We start from the raw sequence: 17,467 nt of genomic DNA on the forward strand, positions 1-17,467 counted from the left end.
ACTCTTACATACAGCTAAATACCAAGGAAAAATAAATCCTGGAAATTATGCTGTAGCTCAAAGTGGTAGAGCACTGGTCTTGAGCAAAAATGGTCAGGGAGGGCCAGGAGTTTGGCCTAGTGGTAGAGTGCTTGCCTAGCATGCACAAAGACCTGGGTTCACTTCCTCAGTACCACATACATAGAAAAAAAGAGCCAGAAGTGGTGGCTCAAGTGGTAGAGCTCTAGCCTTGAGAAAGCCCAAGGACAGTGCTCAGGCCCTGAGTTCAAGGTCCAGAGCTGGCAAAAAAAAGTTTAAAAAAATAAAATAGTAAAGGAAACAAATGAGACTTAATAGAAATTTAGAAATGTCACATGTGGATGGGGAGTAGAGCCCGAAGGAAAAAAATGAGATTATTAATTCTCGTTAAACTGTTATTGCTTATTCTGTCCTGGATCCTGTGTTGTGTTGAGAATCTCTCCACACTCCTTTGGAGAGCCTAGCCCCAAGTTCAGAGGCTGTGGCACATCCCCAGAGATTGTGATCTAACCCCATCCCCACCCCTCTGCCAGCCCTCCCGGCAATCCTGCCAAGCCTGGGGCTTTGTGACTTCAAATGCTACCTCATAATGTGGGAGCTACGTGTCATCCTGCACAAAGAAAGTTACATGGTACCAGTCACTTAGGGCCAGACCATTCCCCAACATCTGAGACCCCTCGTCCTGCGCCACGCGGGGGGCTTGTCCCCGCTGGTAGGAAGAGGAGGGACTGGACTCCACCTCCAGCTTTTAACTTCCTGGCTGGTAGCGTATGCCTGGGATGAGCACATGGGATTGTCTGCTTCCAAGGCCGCCCTTGGGGCTACCACCGCGGAACCCATGGAACCAGAGCTAAAACACCTCTCCAGTGAGTAACACAGCGCGTGCGGCTTAACTGTGTGTTCTTCTCCAGGACCCTACGGAGCAAGATGCTCAAATGTTTCTGCTAATTATTCGCTGAGCATAGAGGGGAACCACTGCGTTTTAATGCCAAATTGTAAACGAGTAGTATTGCAATCACTTATATAAGAATGACCAGTGGCGGGATAACAAGTGATGCTTCCTAGGATATTCGTATTTCCCATGTCTACCCCACATCTCACAAAGCAGGACATCGACTACGTGTCCCAAAAGTATTCCCAAGAAGGTTCATGGGTAGACTATAGAGTGTCCACAGCAAAATATTCCTGCCTTTGTGTATATTTCCAAGGGAAAACCTTTTTTTCATATATTTTTATTGTGATTTAGCGTCATACTATACAGCCTTATGTATCTAGGTTTTGCCCTATTGTGAACTTCTGCTAGGAGAGCCCAAGGTTTCTACTGATTATGACAAATGAGGGAAACCATTGAGCCTAAGTTCCTTTGAGTCTGGCTTACTTCACTTAATATGGTTTTTTCTAAGTCTTTCCATTTCCTAACAAATGGGGTGATGTCATTCTTTCTGACAGCAGCACAGAATTCCATTGTGTACAAATACCACATCTTGTTGATCTACTCATCAACTGAGGGACATCTGGGTTGGTTCCATATCTTTGCTATGGTAAATAGTGCTGCAATGAACATCATTGTGCTAGTGGATTTAGTCTGTCCCAAGGGAAAACCCTTTATCCCACTTATAGGGCCTGAACTCTGGGCCTGGGCGCTGTCCCTGAGCTCTTCAGCTTAAGCTTACTGCTTCACCCCTTGAGCCACAGCCCCACTTCTGGTTTTCTACAGGTTAATTAGAGATAAGAGTCTCACAGTCTTTAGTTTCTCGGCTGGCTTTGAACTTGATCCTCACATCTCAGCCCCGAGTAGCTAGTGTTAGCCACCAGCACCCTCTAATGTTTTAATTCTTGAAACGCCTATTTTTTCAGCTCCTAATCAATAGTAGCTTTATAATCTCCAAGTACCTCTGCTGACCACCTTTCAAATTTGATATTTTATAGTGAAGTCATACAATGATTCCATCTATATTGGCTTTCTGAACTTGTATCTTCCTGTTGTCATGAAATATGTTGTTGTAGCTATTTACTACATTAAATAGATAAGTTCAGTTATATATTTTTTCAAACTCTGCAAAACATTGTTCTGGACAAACAATGTAATAATGTTTTGAGAAAATATATATTATCCTGCCCTGAGTGGTTAAGTAATATGTGCACCCCAAAGTGAACAGCAGTTAACTGTGTGGAAGAGACAGGAAAGGAGAAAACTGACCTGTTACTTTGTACTTTGTTCCCCAAAGACACATACAAATGCACATAATGGAGAAAAAGGAAACCTTGAAGGATACTGTACAGAAAGGAGAATGCTGCACACTTAATACTTAACAGAAAGGAAAGAATGGTATTCTGTATAACTTTAAATGTGCTACAGCAGCTGGAGTACATACTAATACATCAATGTGTGTACAGTCAGGATCAGCCTACTACTGTAAAGTCTTCGTCTATTTGGTAAACACTTGTGTTTAGCACCTATCCTGGTACCGTTCCTTAATGAGTGCTGCAGACTCTCTTACGTTGTAATGGGAGTCTTCATTTTGAAAGCAAAAAGAGTTTGGAATTATTAGTAGAGGATCATTACATATTTGAATGGGGAAATGAAATGACCAAAGTTAGCTTTTGTATTTTAATACCATTGTTTCTACATTAGGTCTAGTAAAGTACATAAATGGAACAAATATGAATGTGGAACGTCCATTTAGTGTTCTTCTGGAAAAAACTGGGAACAGCAGCTGGGTAGTGGTATTCAAGGCACTAATTACAGTACATCACCTCATGATTCATGGAAACGAGGTACGTACGTGCAGCGTGTACACCTAAAGCAATGACTGTGTTCCTTCAACTACAAATAACTAAGTACAAAATTGAAAAACTGTTCTTTATTTCTTAAAGTCTTCCCTCCATTAATGACAAATGGGGACGAAACAGCAGTATTTGTTGAAACGTTTTATTTCCTGCCTTTATTAATGAATCAATATGGTTTGAAATATACCATTTACCTGCTGCTAAAGTACTCACTGGATATAACACAGCAGAGTGCATGTGTTCATGTACCTTAGATAAGTCAAACAAAAACAATGGCAGTGGTTGACATTCTACAGTGTGTCACATTGTTTCCTGTCAGCCTCTCCCCACACATCTACTGTTTGTATTTCACATATGTTAACAGAACATAGTAGATAAATAAGAAAAATAGAGGAATTCTTATAAGGGAGCTTGGTGATCCTAAAACATGAAAACAACTATTTTTCTGAGTTCTGGGGCTAGCACTCAGAGATTTGAACCTGCTAGATTTGCATACTTTGCTGGCACTCTACCACTAGAGCCATTCCTCTACCCTGCTTGTTTGCCAGTTACTTGGGGATGGAGCTCTGCAGACATTTCTACTTGGACTAGTTTCAAACCACAATCCTCTAGATCTTATCTTCATTGGTAGCTAGGATCACAGGTATGAGCCCCCCATTCCCAAACTAGGGGAAAGAATTTAAAATCTATTAGCACAAATGGTGTACCTGGGATCAGGATTGTGGTCTAGTGATACAGTGCTTCTTTAGCACGCACAAATCCCTGAGTTTGAATCCTTGGTACCATGTACACAGAAAAACCTGAAAGTGCTGCAGTGGCTCAAGTGGTAGAGCTCTAGCCTTGAGAAAGCCCAAGGACAGTGCTCAAGCCCTAAGTTAAAGCCCAGGACTGGAAAAACAGTAAAGCCGGGTGCAGTGGCTCACGCTTGTAACCCTAGCTACTCAGGAGGCTGAGATCTGAGGATCGAGGTTTAAAGCCAGCCTGGGCATGAATGTCTGTGAGACTCTTATCTCCAGTTTACCACCAGAAAACTGGAAGTGGCACTGTGGCTCGAGGGGTAGGGCAGTAGCCTTGAGCTGAAGAGTTCAGGGACAGTGCCCAGGCCCCATGACTGACAAATATATATATATATATATATACATGTATATATATGTACATCACCTCTATAATAAAAAGTACCTTTAAAAGATTTAAGGATATATTTACAGCATAAATAACAAACTAGAGACTAATAAATAATAATACATAAATGTAAGAAAAATGCAAAAACATGAGTAAAAGTAATAGAGAGTTCATGAAAAAGACCAAATGACTGAGAGCATACCCAAATTGGCAAATTTTTAAATAGTCTGATAGTGTAAAGAATTAAAAAAGAATTTAATGGAGGGAAAGCTCACATACTCTGAATGGGGTGTGGATTAGCAGCTACCATACTTTATTGCTCTTGAGAAGAGTACATTGAGACACCTTTACTCTTAAGCAACATGTATATCAACAAGGCTGGATTTCATTCAACAACTTGTTTCCACCATTAGAATGGAATTTAAAATACAGTAGTGTGTACTTGCACACACACACACACACACACACAATATCTATTTGTCCATGGAAAAAATATACTAATGCTTTTGTCTTCTTAGTATGAAAATATTCTTCAAGGTAGATATGGCAAAACCTTGATGCTATCATTTCTACATAGTGAAAATCTAGATACATAAAATTTTTCTTTGTAGGGCCGGGAGTTTGGCCTAGTGGTAGCATGCTTGCCTAGCATACACAAAGACCCGGGTTCAATTCCTCGCTACCACATACATAGAAAAAAAAGCTGGAAGTGGTGCTGAGGCTCAAGTGGTAGAGCTCTAGCCTTGAGAAAGTCCAAGGACAGTGCTCAGTCCCTGAGATCAAGCCCAGGACTGGCAAAAAATTTTTTTTCTTTGTATTGTCTCATCAAAAAGTTAAAAGTAGGGGATGGATATACAGAAAGTCTTGGGGAAAGTGTTCAACCTCTACTATTCTTGCTAATTATTATAGCCTTTATTATTATTTCTTACATAAGTTGAAAAGAACTGATGATAGTTCAAATCATTATATATAAAGTTCAAGGTAATTCTCTTGAAATAGAAACTGTGATAGAATTATATTAAATGAATGTTCATAATAAAAAAAGTATTTATGAGCGCTCTGTATACAGAAACTAATTTTTATAACTTTACACATTTGTTTGACAGCGTTTTATCCGTCATGTTGCATCTCGAAATTCTTTGTTTACTTTACACAACTTCCTGGATAAAAGTGTCCCAGAAGGTAGGCTAAGTCTTTGATGGAAATATTTCTTTTTTTTTTTTTTTGCCAGTCCTGGGCCTAAGCTCATGGTCTAAGCACTGTCCTCGGACTTTCTCAAGGCTAGAACTCTATGACTTGAGCCCCAGCACCACTTCCAGCTTTTTTCTATGTATGTGGTACCAACGAATCAAACCCAGGTCTTCGTGCATGCTAGGCAAGCACTCTACCACTAGGCCAAACTCCCAGCTCCTGATGGAAATATTTCTGAGGAGGGAAAACACTTGAAATACAACTGAAGCTAAGAAATGTTTCTAAATTATGAATTGTATATTTTGTTGTACATTTTATGAAAGTAAATGATCCCTAAATTTGTTAATTGCTTACTATGAATAACATAATATTCTGTTTTAAATACATGAACATTAATGATACCTACATGTCTCTACTCAGTGAGACCTTGTTCAGCCTATCAAAAATGAGCATCCAGTGAATGGATTAACCAAATAAATAAGTCAAGATACATTCAAAGATTGAGTAGGGAAAAGTCATGGCTTCTCTCTAGTTTCTCTATGAGATGCGCGGCAATATCATTTGCTGAATAGAAGTTGGAAAGGGCCAGGCTAGCTTGCACAAAGCCCTGGGGTCGAGTCCTTGGTACCACATATACAAAAAAAGCTGAAAGTGGTGCTGTGGCTCAAGGGTAGAATGTTAGCCTTGAGAAAGCCAAAGGGTATTTCCCAGGCCCTGAGTTCAAGCCCCAGGACTGGCAAAAAATAAAATAATAAAAGAAGTTGGAAAATAAATCGTGGGAACAGCAAGGAATATGTTAAATATTTAAAATTGTCGGAAATATCAAAAGGGCTGATAAAGTTCAATTACTTCCTCTGTTCAGAAATGTAACCATCTCACCACATGATAAATGGATATCAAGACGATAAGGAAATTAAAACTCTCTTGAACAGAAAGTCAAGCTAGATGATTGCTAAGGGAACTGTTTCTGCTTTAGAGACTTTGAGGTATACAGTAGAATGTGAACTGATACATTTGGGCATCTCAATATATTGTAAATCATATTGGTTGAATTGGAAATAATCAACACATCAAATTTTTAGGTCCAACTATGTCAACCTTCATCCGACGATACAGCAGATACTTGAATGAAAAGTCGCTCGTATATAGACTGATTGCATATGACATCACAAAAACCAAGAGAGGGTCAGTAAATAGCATTAGTTTGTAAGTAAAAACTGAAGTACTTCGTAATTTGTTAAAAACATAGTTTTATTACAAGACACTAATGTCATAACGCTGCTAGTGACTGGGGTAAACTCCTAGTGACTGGTGTTTCTGAATTTCTTTGACTTTTATAGGACAGATGGGGTGATGAGGACTATGAACACGAAAGCACTGCTAAACATACTTCCAGTTATTCAAACCCAGTTTGATGCTCTTCTTAATTTTAATGTAAGTCTTAAAATTCTCTTAAAATATTAATGAAACAATTTAACTACATGTAGAAAAAGGAGTTATTTTTTCCTTAGTGATAATTGAATTACTGTTTAATTTTTCAGGCAAGTCCTGATGAAATTAGTAATGGAATAGTACGTGCTTCTTTCATGCTCCTCTTTAAAGATTGTCTTCGCCTCTTTGCAGCCTACAATGAAGGAATCCTTAATCTACTAGGTAATGTAAAACATTACTTTTCAAAAGAGAACTTTGAGTAAAATTGTTTTTTTTTTTAAAAAAAGGTAGTTGTTTTGCTGGTGTTGTTTAAGTCGTCCCTGGGGCTTGAACTCAGGGCCTGGGCACTGTCCTTGAGCCATTTTCATTCAAGTCTAGTGCTCTACCACACTGAGCCCCAACACTACATCCAGCTTTCTGATGGTTACCTGGACATAAGTATCTAATGGGGAATTTTATGCCTGGGCTGGCCTTGAAGCATGAGCTCAACCTGTTAAGTAGCTATGATTGCAGGCAGGAGGCACTCGTTGCTGCCCAGCTTGTAAAAATCATTTATTTCTACATTCAGATTTTCACATTTGCTATAGGTTCAAAATTGAAGCTCATTGCAGAATCACAAAGAATTTTAGTAATGAGATACAGTGTGTTTTAGTTAAAAATTATTTGGTTATAGGAATATAAGGTCATATAGGATGAGAGTAAATGAAAGGATCTCTAGGATATGAAACAAGAGCTTTAGCTTGTGTGATTGTTGTTCTTAATGTACTATGTTATTTGTCTTCTCTTTTGTTGCCCTTATGGTTAATCTCATATTGTTACTGTATCTGACTTTGTTACTTGGTATATTGTATATACGTTTATTTGTTTACTTGAAATAGGAAAGGGAAGAGGGAAAACAAGATGATTGGGAGGGGGTAGGGGAGTGAAATGGGGACAAAAACTTGAGAGAGGGGGTATCAATGTATGAGAGGTAATGCACCTGACAAATGTAACTGTAAACCCTCTATACATTACCCCAACAATAAAAAATAAAATTATTTGTTTAATTAGGCACAGACTTTTCCATTTATTTTTTCTGGTCCTGGGGCTTGAACTCAGAGCCTTGGAGCTGTCCTTGGACACTTTTTTTTTCAAGGATAGAGCTCTACCACTTGAGCCACAGCACCACTTCTGGCTTTTTCTATGTATGTGGTACAGAGGAATCAAACCCGGGTCTTTGTGCATGCTAGGCAAACACTCTACCACTAGGCTACGCTCCTGGCCCAAACTTTTCCATTTTTATGTAAATACTAAAGAATATTTCTGGGGAATTACCAGAGAAGAAACAGGGGTACTATATTTCTACACAATAAAGCCTAGATCCACCAAAGTCAGATAATACTGTTATGACTTTTCTATTTTTTTCTATTTGTTAGGCAAGTATTTTGACATGAGGAAGAACCAGTGCAATCAAAGTTTGGATATTTACATCAAGTTCCTTGGTAGAACAACCAAATTGGCAGAGTTCCTGAAGGTTGCTGAGGTACAGAAGCTAGTTTCTGTCAGTGGAATTTTTTTTTCTCTTTTGTGCATTACAGTAGTATTGAGCTTTTTACCCTACCAGCAGAATGACTATAAAATTGAACCAAAATGTCCATGGCGTAGTCTTTTTAGGAAGTGAACAATAGCTACAAGAAATCTTTCTTAGTGATAGAAATACCTGAAGTGACCTGATGTTTTCCTCATGTTTAGAGGGACACAAACATGATAAATATGAAAAGAACCACTCCTAGACAATGATAGTGAGACTTGTAAAATCCAAAGAGAATAATAAACACATTTCATTCAGCAAAACAACAATATGAATAACAACCAACTCCTGATATATGAAAACTTACAGACTTGTGGCCAGGTGCTGGTGTCTCACACCTATAATCCTAGCTACCAATTCAAAGGTAGCCTTGGCAAGAAAGTCCATGAGACTCTTTTTTTTGGGGGGGGCAGGGTCATGGGGCTTGAACTTGGACTGGGCGCGGTCCCTGAGCTCTTCAGCTCCAGGTTACCACCCAACTCCTGAGGCACAGCCCCACTTCCCATTTTCTAGAGGTTAACTGGAGATAAGAGTCTCAGGTCCTTTTTTCCTGGGCTGGCTTTGAACCTTGATCCTCAGTTCTCACCTTCCTGAATAGCTAGGATTACAGGTGTGAGCCACCACGCCCGGCACCATGAAACTGTTTACCTCCACTTAATGATCAAAAAAACAAAAAATGATGCCATTGCTCCAGTGGTAAGGAACTGGCCTTGAACAAAAAAAGCTTAAGGACACTGTCCAAGCCCAGAGTTCAAGCCTCACAACCAACACAGAAAAAAAAAGTATACATTTGTTTGAGGGCTGAAATACAGCTTATATATCTCTTCCTAAATTGGCAAAGACTTTATACTTGACAGGTCTTTTAGAATATATTCTTGGGCTAAATCAAAAATAGTGCTCAAAGGTACAAAATATATTTTTGCCTGACATGTTTTTCCTTGTCTGAAGCTAAGATGTCATGTTGTTGGTATACTTTCTCTTTTGTATACTATGATCTCTTAATTTTAGTTGCCATTGCTTGCTGTAATGTGTATTTTCCCCCTCTTTTTTGTGAATTCAGGAAATTGGAATTCATCAGAGCAACATTCCATATCTTACTCAGGTCAGTGTCTTATGTATTTAAGTATTTTTTTGCCCATTTATATGTTTAGCGTTGTATATTGTATTTGTATGCCTATTTGTAGGTTTACTATATTAAGCATCATTTGATATTCCATCTTTTGTTTATACTTACATGCCTGCCTCCCCCCCACACATGGTGTATTATGTGTTTTAAAAGAAACAACTCATCAGTGAAAACAGCAGAGTATTTTGAATAATGCATTTTGGTTAAGGACTGTTTTAGCCACATATTAGGTTTGTGTCTTCAAGCAACTATTTTTTACTCTCTGTTCTCCTTTTTCTTTTTCCATTCCTCCCTCTCTCTGTCCCTCCTTCCTCCTTCCCTCCCTCCCTCCCTCCTTCCTCTTTCTTTCTTTCTTTCTTTCTTTCTTTCTTTCTTTCTTTCTGTCTTTCTGTCTTTCTGTCTTTCTTTCTTTCTTTCTTCTTTTATTTTGGTGCTGATACTGGAGTTTGAACTCAGGGCCTTGTGCCTTCACTTGGCTATTTTGCTCAAGGCCAGTGTTCTACCACTTGAATCATACCTCCACTCCAGCATTTGCTAGTTAATTGGAGTTTAGAATCTTGCAGTGTTTTCTGCCTTTTCGAATCAGGATCGGCAGATCTCACTCTCTTGTGAAGCTAGGCTTTTTGGCATGAACCACTAGCAACCAACTCTGTTCCTCACATTTACAGCTGTAAAAGCATATGTAACAGCATTAAAAGGATCAAATGAACTCACTTTTCCTTCTCCCAAAACTTAGCGTGATGGATCCTGTATCCTTTATATGTGTTTAAATAGTCACTAATTTCTACTGTCCTCCTGGGAGGCTATTTCTTTGCTTAAGGAGAGGGCTGTTTCAAAGACAGAACATCAGCTGATCTTTGAAACAAGGACTTATGCATGGTAGGTGAGCAGTCTTTGTTTTCACTAAGTTGCCTGGGTTGTCAGGGACCTCACTCTATAGCCTGGACTAGCCTAGAACTTAATTCTCCTAGAGTTACAGGCATAAACAACACTCCAATCCCAGCTGACCATTAAGATGAGTTGAGGAACAGTGGGGCAGGCGTTCCCATCCCATATAGTAAGGCTTTTCTTGCATAGGACTGGAAGAATGAAAAGCTGCTGGAGACAACACAGGTGGAATGCTCAGTGTCTGACTCGGGTGGCAGTTTGGGGTATGAGAAAAGCTTGTGTAAAGAGAAGGTGTCGGTGTGAGAGGGGAGAATGATAGGAGATTGAGTGTAGTCCCTTAGGAAAAGGGAGGTTATAGTTCCTAGAACAAGTAGAAGTAGAGTTCACAAATAAGAGGATGTAGGAGCAGGAATAGGGGATGCTTATAGATGTAAAGGAATCATGGTTTGGTGGCCTACAAAGATGTAGGGATTGGGGGCTGGGAGTTTGGCCTAGTGGTTAAAGTGCTTGCCTAGCATGCATGAAGACCCGGGTTCGATTCCTTGGTACCACATACATAGAAAAAAGCCGGAAGTGGTGCTGAGGCTCAAGTGGTAGAGCTCTAGCCTTGAGAAAGTCCAAGGACAGGGCTGAGGCCCTGAGCTCAAGCCCAGGACTGGCAAAAAAAAAAAAAGATGTAGGGATTGGGGCTGGGAGTTTGGCCTAGTGGTAGAGTGCTCACCTAGCATGCATAAAGACCTGGGTTCAATTCCTCAAGTACCACATACATAGAAAAACCTGGAAGTAGTGCTGAGGCTCAAGTGGTAGAGCTCTAGCCTTGAGAAAACCCAAGGACAGTGCTCAGGCCCTGAGTTCAAGCTCCAAGACTGGCAAAAAGAAATAATATAAGGGATTATGAGTTTTCTAAACCTATCAAAGATTAATTTTTTAAAAAATAAATTTTTAGGCACCTCACAGTTTAATTGAAGCACTAAAACAGCATTTGGCTTCCTTGGAAGACAAAAATGACATGCTACCTCCTTATAGGTAAGTTCATGAATGTGTCAATAGAGACAATTTTTTCTCTCACTTTAAATGCTTAATACTATGAATTGCCTACGTGAAGGAGTGTGCCTATTTATTCTCTTTGGGGCGGTTATAGGAGGATATATGTGTTTCTACTTTACTTCTTTTGTGCCTCATCCCTCTCTTTAGCCTCCAGCATACGTTAATCCCACTCATCCCAAAGAGTCCAGTTGTGGAAATTTCAGCAAGCAGAGCTTTGTTTTCAGGTAATATGACATTATTTCAAAATTGCATCAGTAATCATTAGAGAGAGGACTAGAATAGTTGTTTCTTCCATTCTTTATCTTTTCCTGAAGCATATATTTATACTTATGAAGTTCTTGGTTTTGTACATGTATTGTTCAGTGACAAATGAGCAAGTTTTACAAATTATAGTATGCTACCATCTTTGTTTTTATCAGACAGAAACACACATAAGCACACACACACACACACACACTTCTAGAGAGATATATAAGCATAAGTTAAAATGAGTTGGCTCCCAGAAATATCTGATTATTCATAAAAGAGATAGAGTGTGTTCACTGTATAGTATACATGAATTTCATACCTTGGGAATACCTGTTAATCTGTATGTTTTATGAAGAAAATATCCACATGCGTAAAGGATGACATTTCGGAGTGTTTGAGATTCATACATTGGGTTCATACAAGCTTACATGAGCCAGTACTTTTAAAAAAAATTTGCTTAGTGATTGATGTCATGTTGGTAGTTCTCAATTGGCCATGATAGTAGCAAAACCTGGAAGTTATCCTGTAGCTCGAAGTGGCAGAGCACAACAGCTCAAGGACAGCGCCCAAGCTGAGTTTAAATCCTGTAACAGACAAAAAATAAATAAATAAAAAAGAAAAGAAAGGAAGAAAGAAAAAGAAAAGAAATGAGCAAACCTCAGAAATCAGAATTCTTTTTATTTAGAGAGCTGTTCTACATTTACTGGCAGGTGGTTTCTCTCAGACAGGCATATTTGTTTTCATTCAACATGTTATTCTGTGTCTTTGATGTTAGATGATTCTTTACTCATTACTACCCAGATCCATGTATTAATGAGCTCTAATGTCATGATTTATATACATATTTAAATTAAATTTTGTTTCCAATTTAACTTTGACTTTAACTGCGTGCATTTTAACTGTATTTTGTTCTTATTTTTCTTTTGTATATATGTATGTATTTCAATGGATATATCTTCTGCGTTTTTAATGGGTGAGTCTGACCAAAACTATGATGAGTATAAATCCTATAAGTAATTTCTAAAAACAAAAGAAAAGAAAAGAAAACAAACCGATCACTGCCACTTTTTTGAATCTTTATTTATGGTTTGGGACTCAAATTCAAAAAAAATAAGTTTTGAAACATGATATAATATTATATTCTAATCATTAAGTGCCTTTCCTGGAATAGACATCTGTTAAAATTGGCAATGCATATTTTTATTTTTTGTGTGGGGATCATGGAGTTGAACTCGGCCTGGACACTGTCCCTGAGCTCTTCAGCTCAAGGCTACCGCCCTACCCTTGAGCCAAGCCCCACTTCCCGTTTTCTAGTGCTTAATTGCAAATAAGTCTCAGTGCCTTTTATGCCCTGGCTGATTTTGAACCTTGATCCTTAGACTTCAGCCTCCTGAGTAGCTAGGATTACAGGTGTGTTCCACCACGCCTGGCACAATGCATATTAATTTATTTAACGTCTGTGAAAATTCATAATTGTACTTGTCTATAATTCCAGCACTCGGGAAGCTGAGAGAAGATTACAGATACTAAGCTAGTATAGCTTGCACAAAAACTTAAAGCTCGGGCTGATATTGTGCTAGATGCCTTGTTTCAGCACACACACACACACACACACACACACACACACACACACACACACACACACAGGTATCGTGGCTCACATTTGTAATCTCAGCTGCTTTGGAGGCAGAGATTGGGAGGAGCATGGTATGAGGTAGCCTGGGCAAAAGATTATAAGACCTTAAAACTGAGCATGGTGGTATATGCTGTATTCTTAGCCAAGACGTTGATGTAAGTAGTAGAGCTAACATATTGTAAACAGATTCTAAAACTTATTTTTCTTGGTCATTTGCTGTTTCCAATAGGATATAAACACAGAAAGACACAGATTTTTTAAAATCTTTTTTTTGCTTCCTGCCATGTCAATAAGTGCCCAAACTTTAGTACTGTGTATAATTATCTGGTTCATGAAAAATGCTCAATTAAAACTGAATGACTAACTTAACATTCTATACTCTTTTAGCTAATCATTTGAACTCCTATTAGTTTGATATGAGTAGGTATTTATATAGATTTGGCTTATGTTTTTATTTCATTCTCTGTTTACAGATTAATTTCTCCTACATGCTACGTGGCATTATCTTCTCTAGCTCATGAATCTCTTGGAGACAGACAAGTGGAAACAAGCAGAATAAGAAATTTGGATGACTCACTTGCTGTCCTCACAGAAAGTAATCATCTACTTTTGCAATCAGTCTTTTAGACATATTTGAAAAGCAACAGTATTAGCATAAAAATAACATAAACTTTGTGTTTGTTTTTTGAAACAGATCTTAACTTTGGAGAAAGCCCTGTAAATGAGTAAGTTCATCTTTTCTCTCTCTCTCTCTCTCTCTCTCTCTCTCTCTCTCTCTCTCTCTCTCTCTCTCTCTGAATCAAACCTGGGTCTTCATGCATGTTAGGCATGCACTCTACCCTAGGCCAAACTCCCTGCCCCCTGGGCTGGTTTTGAACATGATAATCAGAACTCAGCCTCCTGAGTAGCTAGGATTACAGGTGTGAGCCACCATGCCCAGCAGTTATTTTTCTTTCTTAAAAAAGATACCAGATTTGTATCAGAGGAAGGAACTCATAAGAGTTACAACTAGAAAATAATTCTAAATTTGGTATAGTAATTACTTCTTATAAATTTATAATATGTGGATTTTTATTTAAAGTGCAAAATTTGTTATATATTGTCTCCTTAAACTAAAATTCTTTGTTAAAATATACTATATTATGGGGCCGGGAGTTTGGCCTAGTGGTATAGTGCTTGCCTGGCATATGTGAAGACTCAGGTTCAGATTCCTTGGTATTACATATATAGAAAAGGCAGGAAGTGGTGCTGTGGCTCAAGTAGTAGAGCTCTAGCTTTGGGAAAGCCCAAGGACAGTGCAGGCCCTAAGTTCAAGCCCCAGGACTTGAAAAAAGAAAATTAGAGGACAAGTTATAGCTTTGATCATTTTGCTGTATAAGAAGATAAAAGTCTCCAGGTGCCGTGGCTCACACCTGTAATCCTAGCTACTCAGGAGGCTGAGATCTGAGGATCAAGGTTCAAAGCCAGCCCAGGCACTAAAGTCTCTGAGTCTCTTTTCTTTCTCTGAGACTCTTACTTTCAATTAACCATCAGAAAACCAGAAGTGGCACTGTGGCACCAAAAAAAAAAAAAAAAGAATACTATTTTTATCTGAAGACAATTAAAAATTAAGTAGAATTCTACTTATTTATTGAACATTTGCATGTTTTAATTTCTTTCTTTTTTTTGTGGATCATGGGGTTTGAACTCTGGGCCTGGTTACTGTCCTTCACCGCTTCAGCTCAAGGATACTGTCCCACCCCTTGAGCCACAGCCACCTCTGGTTTTCTGATAGTTAACTGGAGATAAAAGTCTCACAGTCTTTAGTACACCAGCTGGCTTTGAATCTCAATCCTCAGATCTCAGTCTCTTGAGGAGCTAGGATTACAGGCATGAGCCACTGCACCCGGCTGCATGTTTTAGTTTCTTAGTGGTGAACTTATTTGGACTTAATACTGTGAAAATTGTTTTCTGTAAGTGTTTTTGTCTTAATTTTACATGTAATTTTGTTTACAATTTTGACTTCAAAAAGCTCAGAATAATTCAAAAATAAAAATAAAATATACTGGGGGCCGGGAGTTTGTCCTAGTGGTAGAGTGCTTGCCTAGCATGCACGACAACACAGGTTCGATTCCTCATACATAGAAAAAAAAGCTGGAAGTGGTGCTGAGGCTCAAGTGGTAGGGCTCTAGCCTTGAGAAAGTCCAAGGACAGTGCTCAGGGCCTGAGGTCAAGCCAGGACTGGCAAAAAAAAGTAAATAAAATATACTTAAATGGAAAAATAGGAAATTACCAAAACATATTTAGAAGATAAAATTTGCAGCCAGGAATGGTGGCACATGCTTATTATCCCAATACTTAGGAAGAAACAGGATGATTTTTGTGGGTTTGAGGCTAGCATGAATTATAGGTGAGTTCCAGACCATCTTGAATGCGACATTGAGACCCATCTTCCCTCAAAGTGTTCTCTGTGGATACTAGGATTTGTACCTGGGAATTCAAATTAGTGCTGGAGCCATGCACCCAATCATTTTGCTTTGGCTACTTTTTGCATTATACCCACATCCGTCTGGACCACAGTCCTCCTATTTATGTTTTCCATGTAGCTGTTAGCTTGGATGACAGATACAACATCATGCTATTTATTTGAAGATAAGAGTTTTTTTTTTAAACATCTTTGTCTCAAGTGGCCTTGAACCATGATTCTCTTTTGTACTGCTCAAGAAACTAGGATTATACATGTGAGCCATCGCGCCTGACTCCCCCTCCCAATTTTCTTTTTTGCCAGTCCTGGGGCTTGAACTCAGGGCCTGAGCACTGTCCTTGGACTTTCTCAAGACTAGATCTCTACTACACAGTGCCACTTCCAGCTTTTTTCTATGTATGTGGTACTGAGGAATTGAACCTGGGTCTTCATACATGCTAGGTAAGCACTTTACCAGTAGGCCAAACTCCCGCCCCCTCCTCCAATTTTTATATAAATGAAAAAAGCTTAAATAAATGAAATTGAAAATTTAAAAATACACAAAAATGTTATTTTCTGTAAAATCTAATAAGGTAATATCTTTGACTAGAGAATAAAAACAGATGCAAGATTAGGAATAAAATAGCCGGCATAATCAGAAATGCAACGAACATTAAAATGAGTTAAATCATCTAGGTAAGTCCTTGGCAATAAGATATCTGAATCTAAAGGAAAAAGATGATTTCCAAGCAAATGTTATATCAACTAAAATCTATCCAAGTAGAGAGAGAAGCAGGTATGGACCAATTACTACATAAAGCTTTGAAAAGATAATTAAAGACCAAACATGCTCATGATTAAATATTTTAATCCTTAAAGAACAGATACTTTTTGCTGGGCATGGTGGCTCATGCCCGTAATCCTAGCTACTCAGGAGGCTGAGATCTGAGGATCAAGGTTCAAAGCCGTCTGGGGCACAAAAGGACCTGAGACTCTTATTTCCAATTAAAGTCTAGAAAAGGGGATCTGGGGCTGGGATTATGAGTAGGGCAGTAGCCTTGAGTTGAAAAGCTCAGGGACAGTGCCCAGGCCCAGAGTTCAAGCTCCACAACTGACAAAAAATAATCCAAAATACATACATGTAGTAGTAGTAGTAGTTGTGTGTGTGTGTGTGTGTGTGTGTGTGTGTGTGGTGTGTGTGTGTGTGTGTGTGTGTGTGTGTGTATGCTTGTATGTGGCTGGTCCTGGGGCTTGAACTGAGGGCCTGTGAGCTGTCTGTGAGCTTTTGTGGTCAAGGCCTACCGTTCTACCACTTGGGCTACAGCTCTACTTCCAGTTTTTGTTTGTTTGTTTTTTGTAGTTAATTGGAAGTGAGTCTCAGATTTTCTTGCCTGGTCTGGCTTGAACCAGGATCCTTGTATCTCAGGCTTCTGAGTAGCTAGAATTACAGGTGCGAACCACTGGTGCCTGACCAATTAGTAATTTTATAATACTGTAAGTCTTACATTTAAGTCTAATTCATTTTGAGTTTACGCCTTTTGAGTTGTGAGAGCCAGGTCTAAATTTAGTGTTTTGGGTTTTTTTTGGCATTTGAATATCTAGTTTTACCAACATAATTTATGTACTTTGTTTTTGCCAGTCCTGAGGCTTGAACTCAGGGCCTGAGCACTGTCTTTGGGCTTTCTCAAGGCTAGAGCTCTACCACTTGAGCCTCAGCACCACTTCTGGCTTTTTCTATGTATGTGGTACCAAGGAATCAAGCCCAGGGCTTCGTGTATGCTAGGCGTGCTTGGCCTACCACTAGGCCAGGCTCCCAGTCCCCAACATCATTTATTAAAACTTTTTTCCTTTTCTGTTAGAAGTGACATGAATCAGCATCAGGCTTCAGAGAAGGAAACGAGTGATGGGATGATCTGGCAGTTAAACCCCTGCACATGCACATCAAACATCTGGGAT

At 39.0% G+C, this 17,467-nt stretch overlaps 1 protein-coding gene across 1 annotated transcript; it reads left to right on the plus strand.

Annotated features, from left to right (window-relative positions):
* Window positions 1–661: 661 nt before the first annotated feature.
* LOC150041779 (phosphatidylinositol-binding clathrin assembly protein-like) lies at window positions 662–13,797 on the plus strand. The gene is made up of 12 exons (XM_090327197.1): window positions 662–884; window positions 2,654–2,796; window positions 5,037–5,112; window positions 6,204–6,306; window positions 6,462–6,555; window positions 6,663–6,774; window positions 7,968–8,074; window positions 9,183–9,224; window positions 11,083–11,162; window positions 11,331–11,407; window positions 13,583–13,663; window positions 13,763–13,797. Exons 1-12 carry the CDS (start codon window positions 806–808, stop codon window positions 13,795–13,797), a joined length of 1,029 nt encoding a protein of 342 aa, XP_090183323.1. The 5' UTR covers window positions 662–805.
* The last annotated feature ends 3,670 nt before the right edge of the window (window positions 13,798–17,467 follow it).

The sequence above is a fragment of the Megascapheus bottae genome, chromosome X (genome assembly GCF_031878675.1).
Source record: "Megascapheus bottae isolate mThoBot1 chromosome X, mThoBot2.hap1, whole genome shotgun sequence".
NCBI lineage: Eukaryota > Metazoa > Chordata > Mammalia > Rodentia > Geomyidae > Megascapheus > Megascapheus bottae.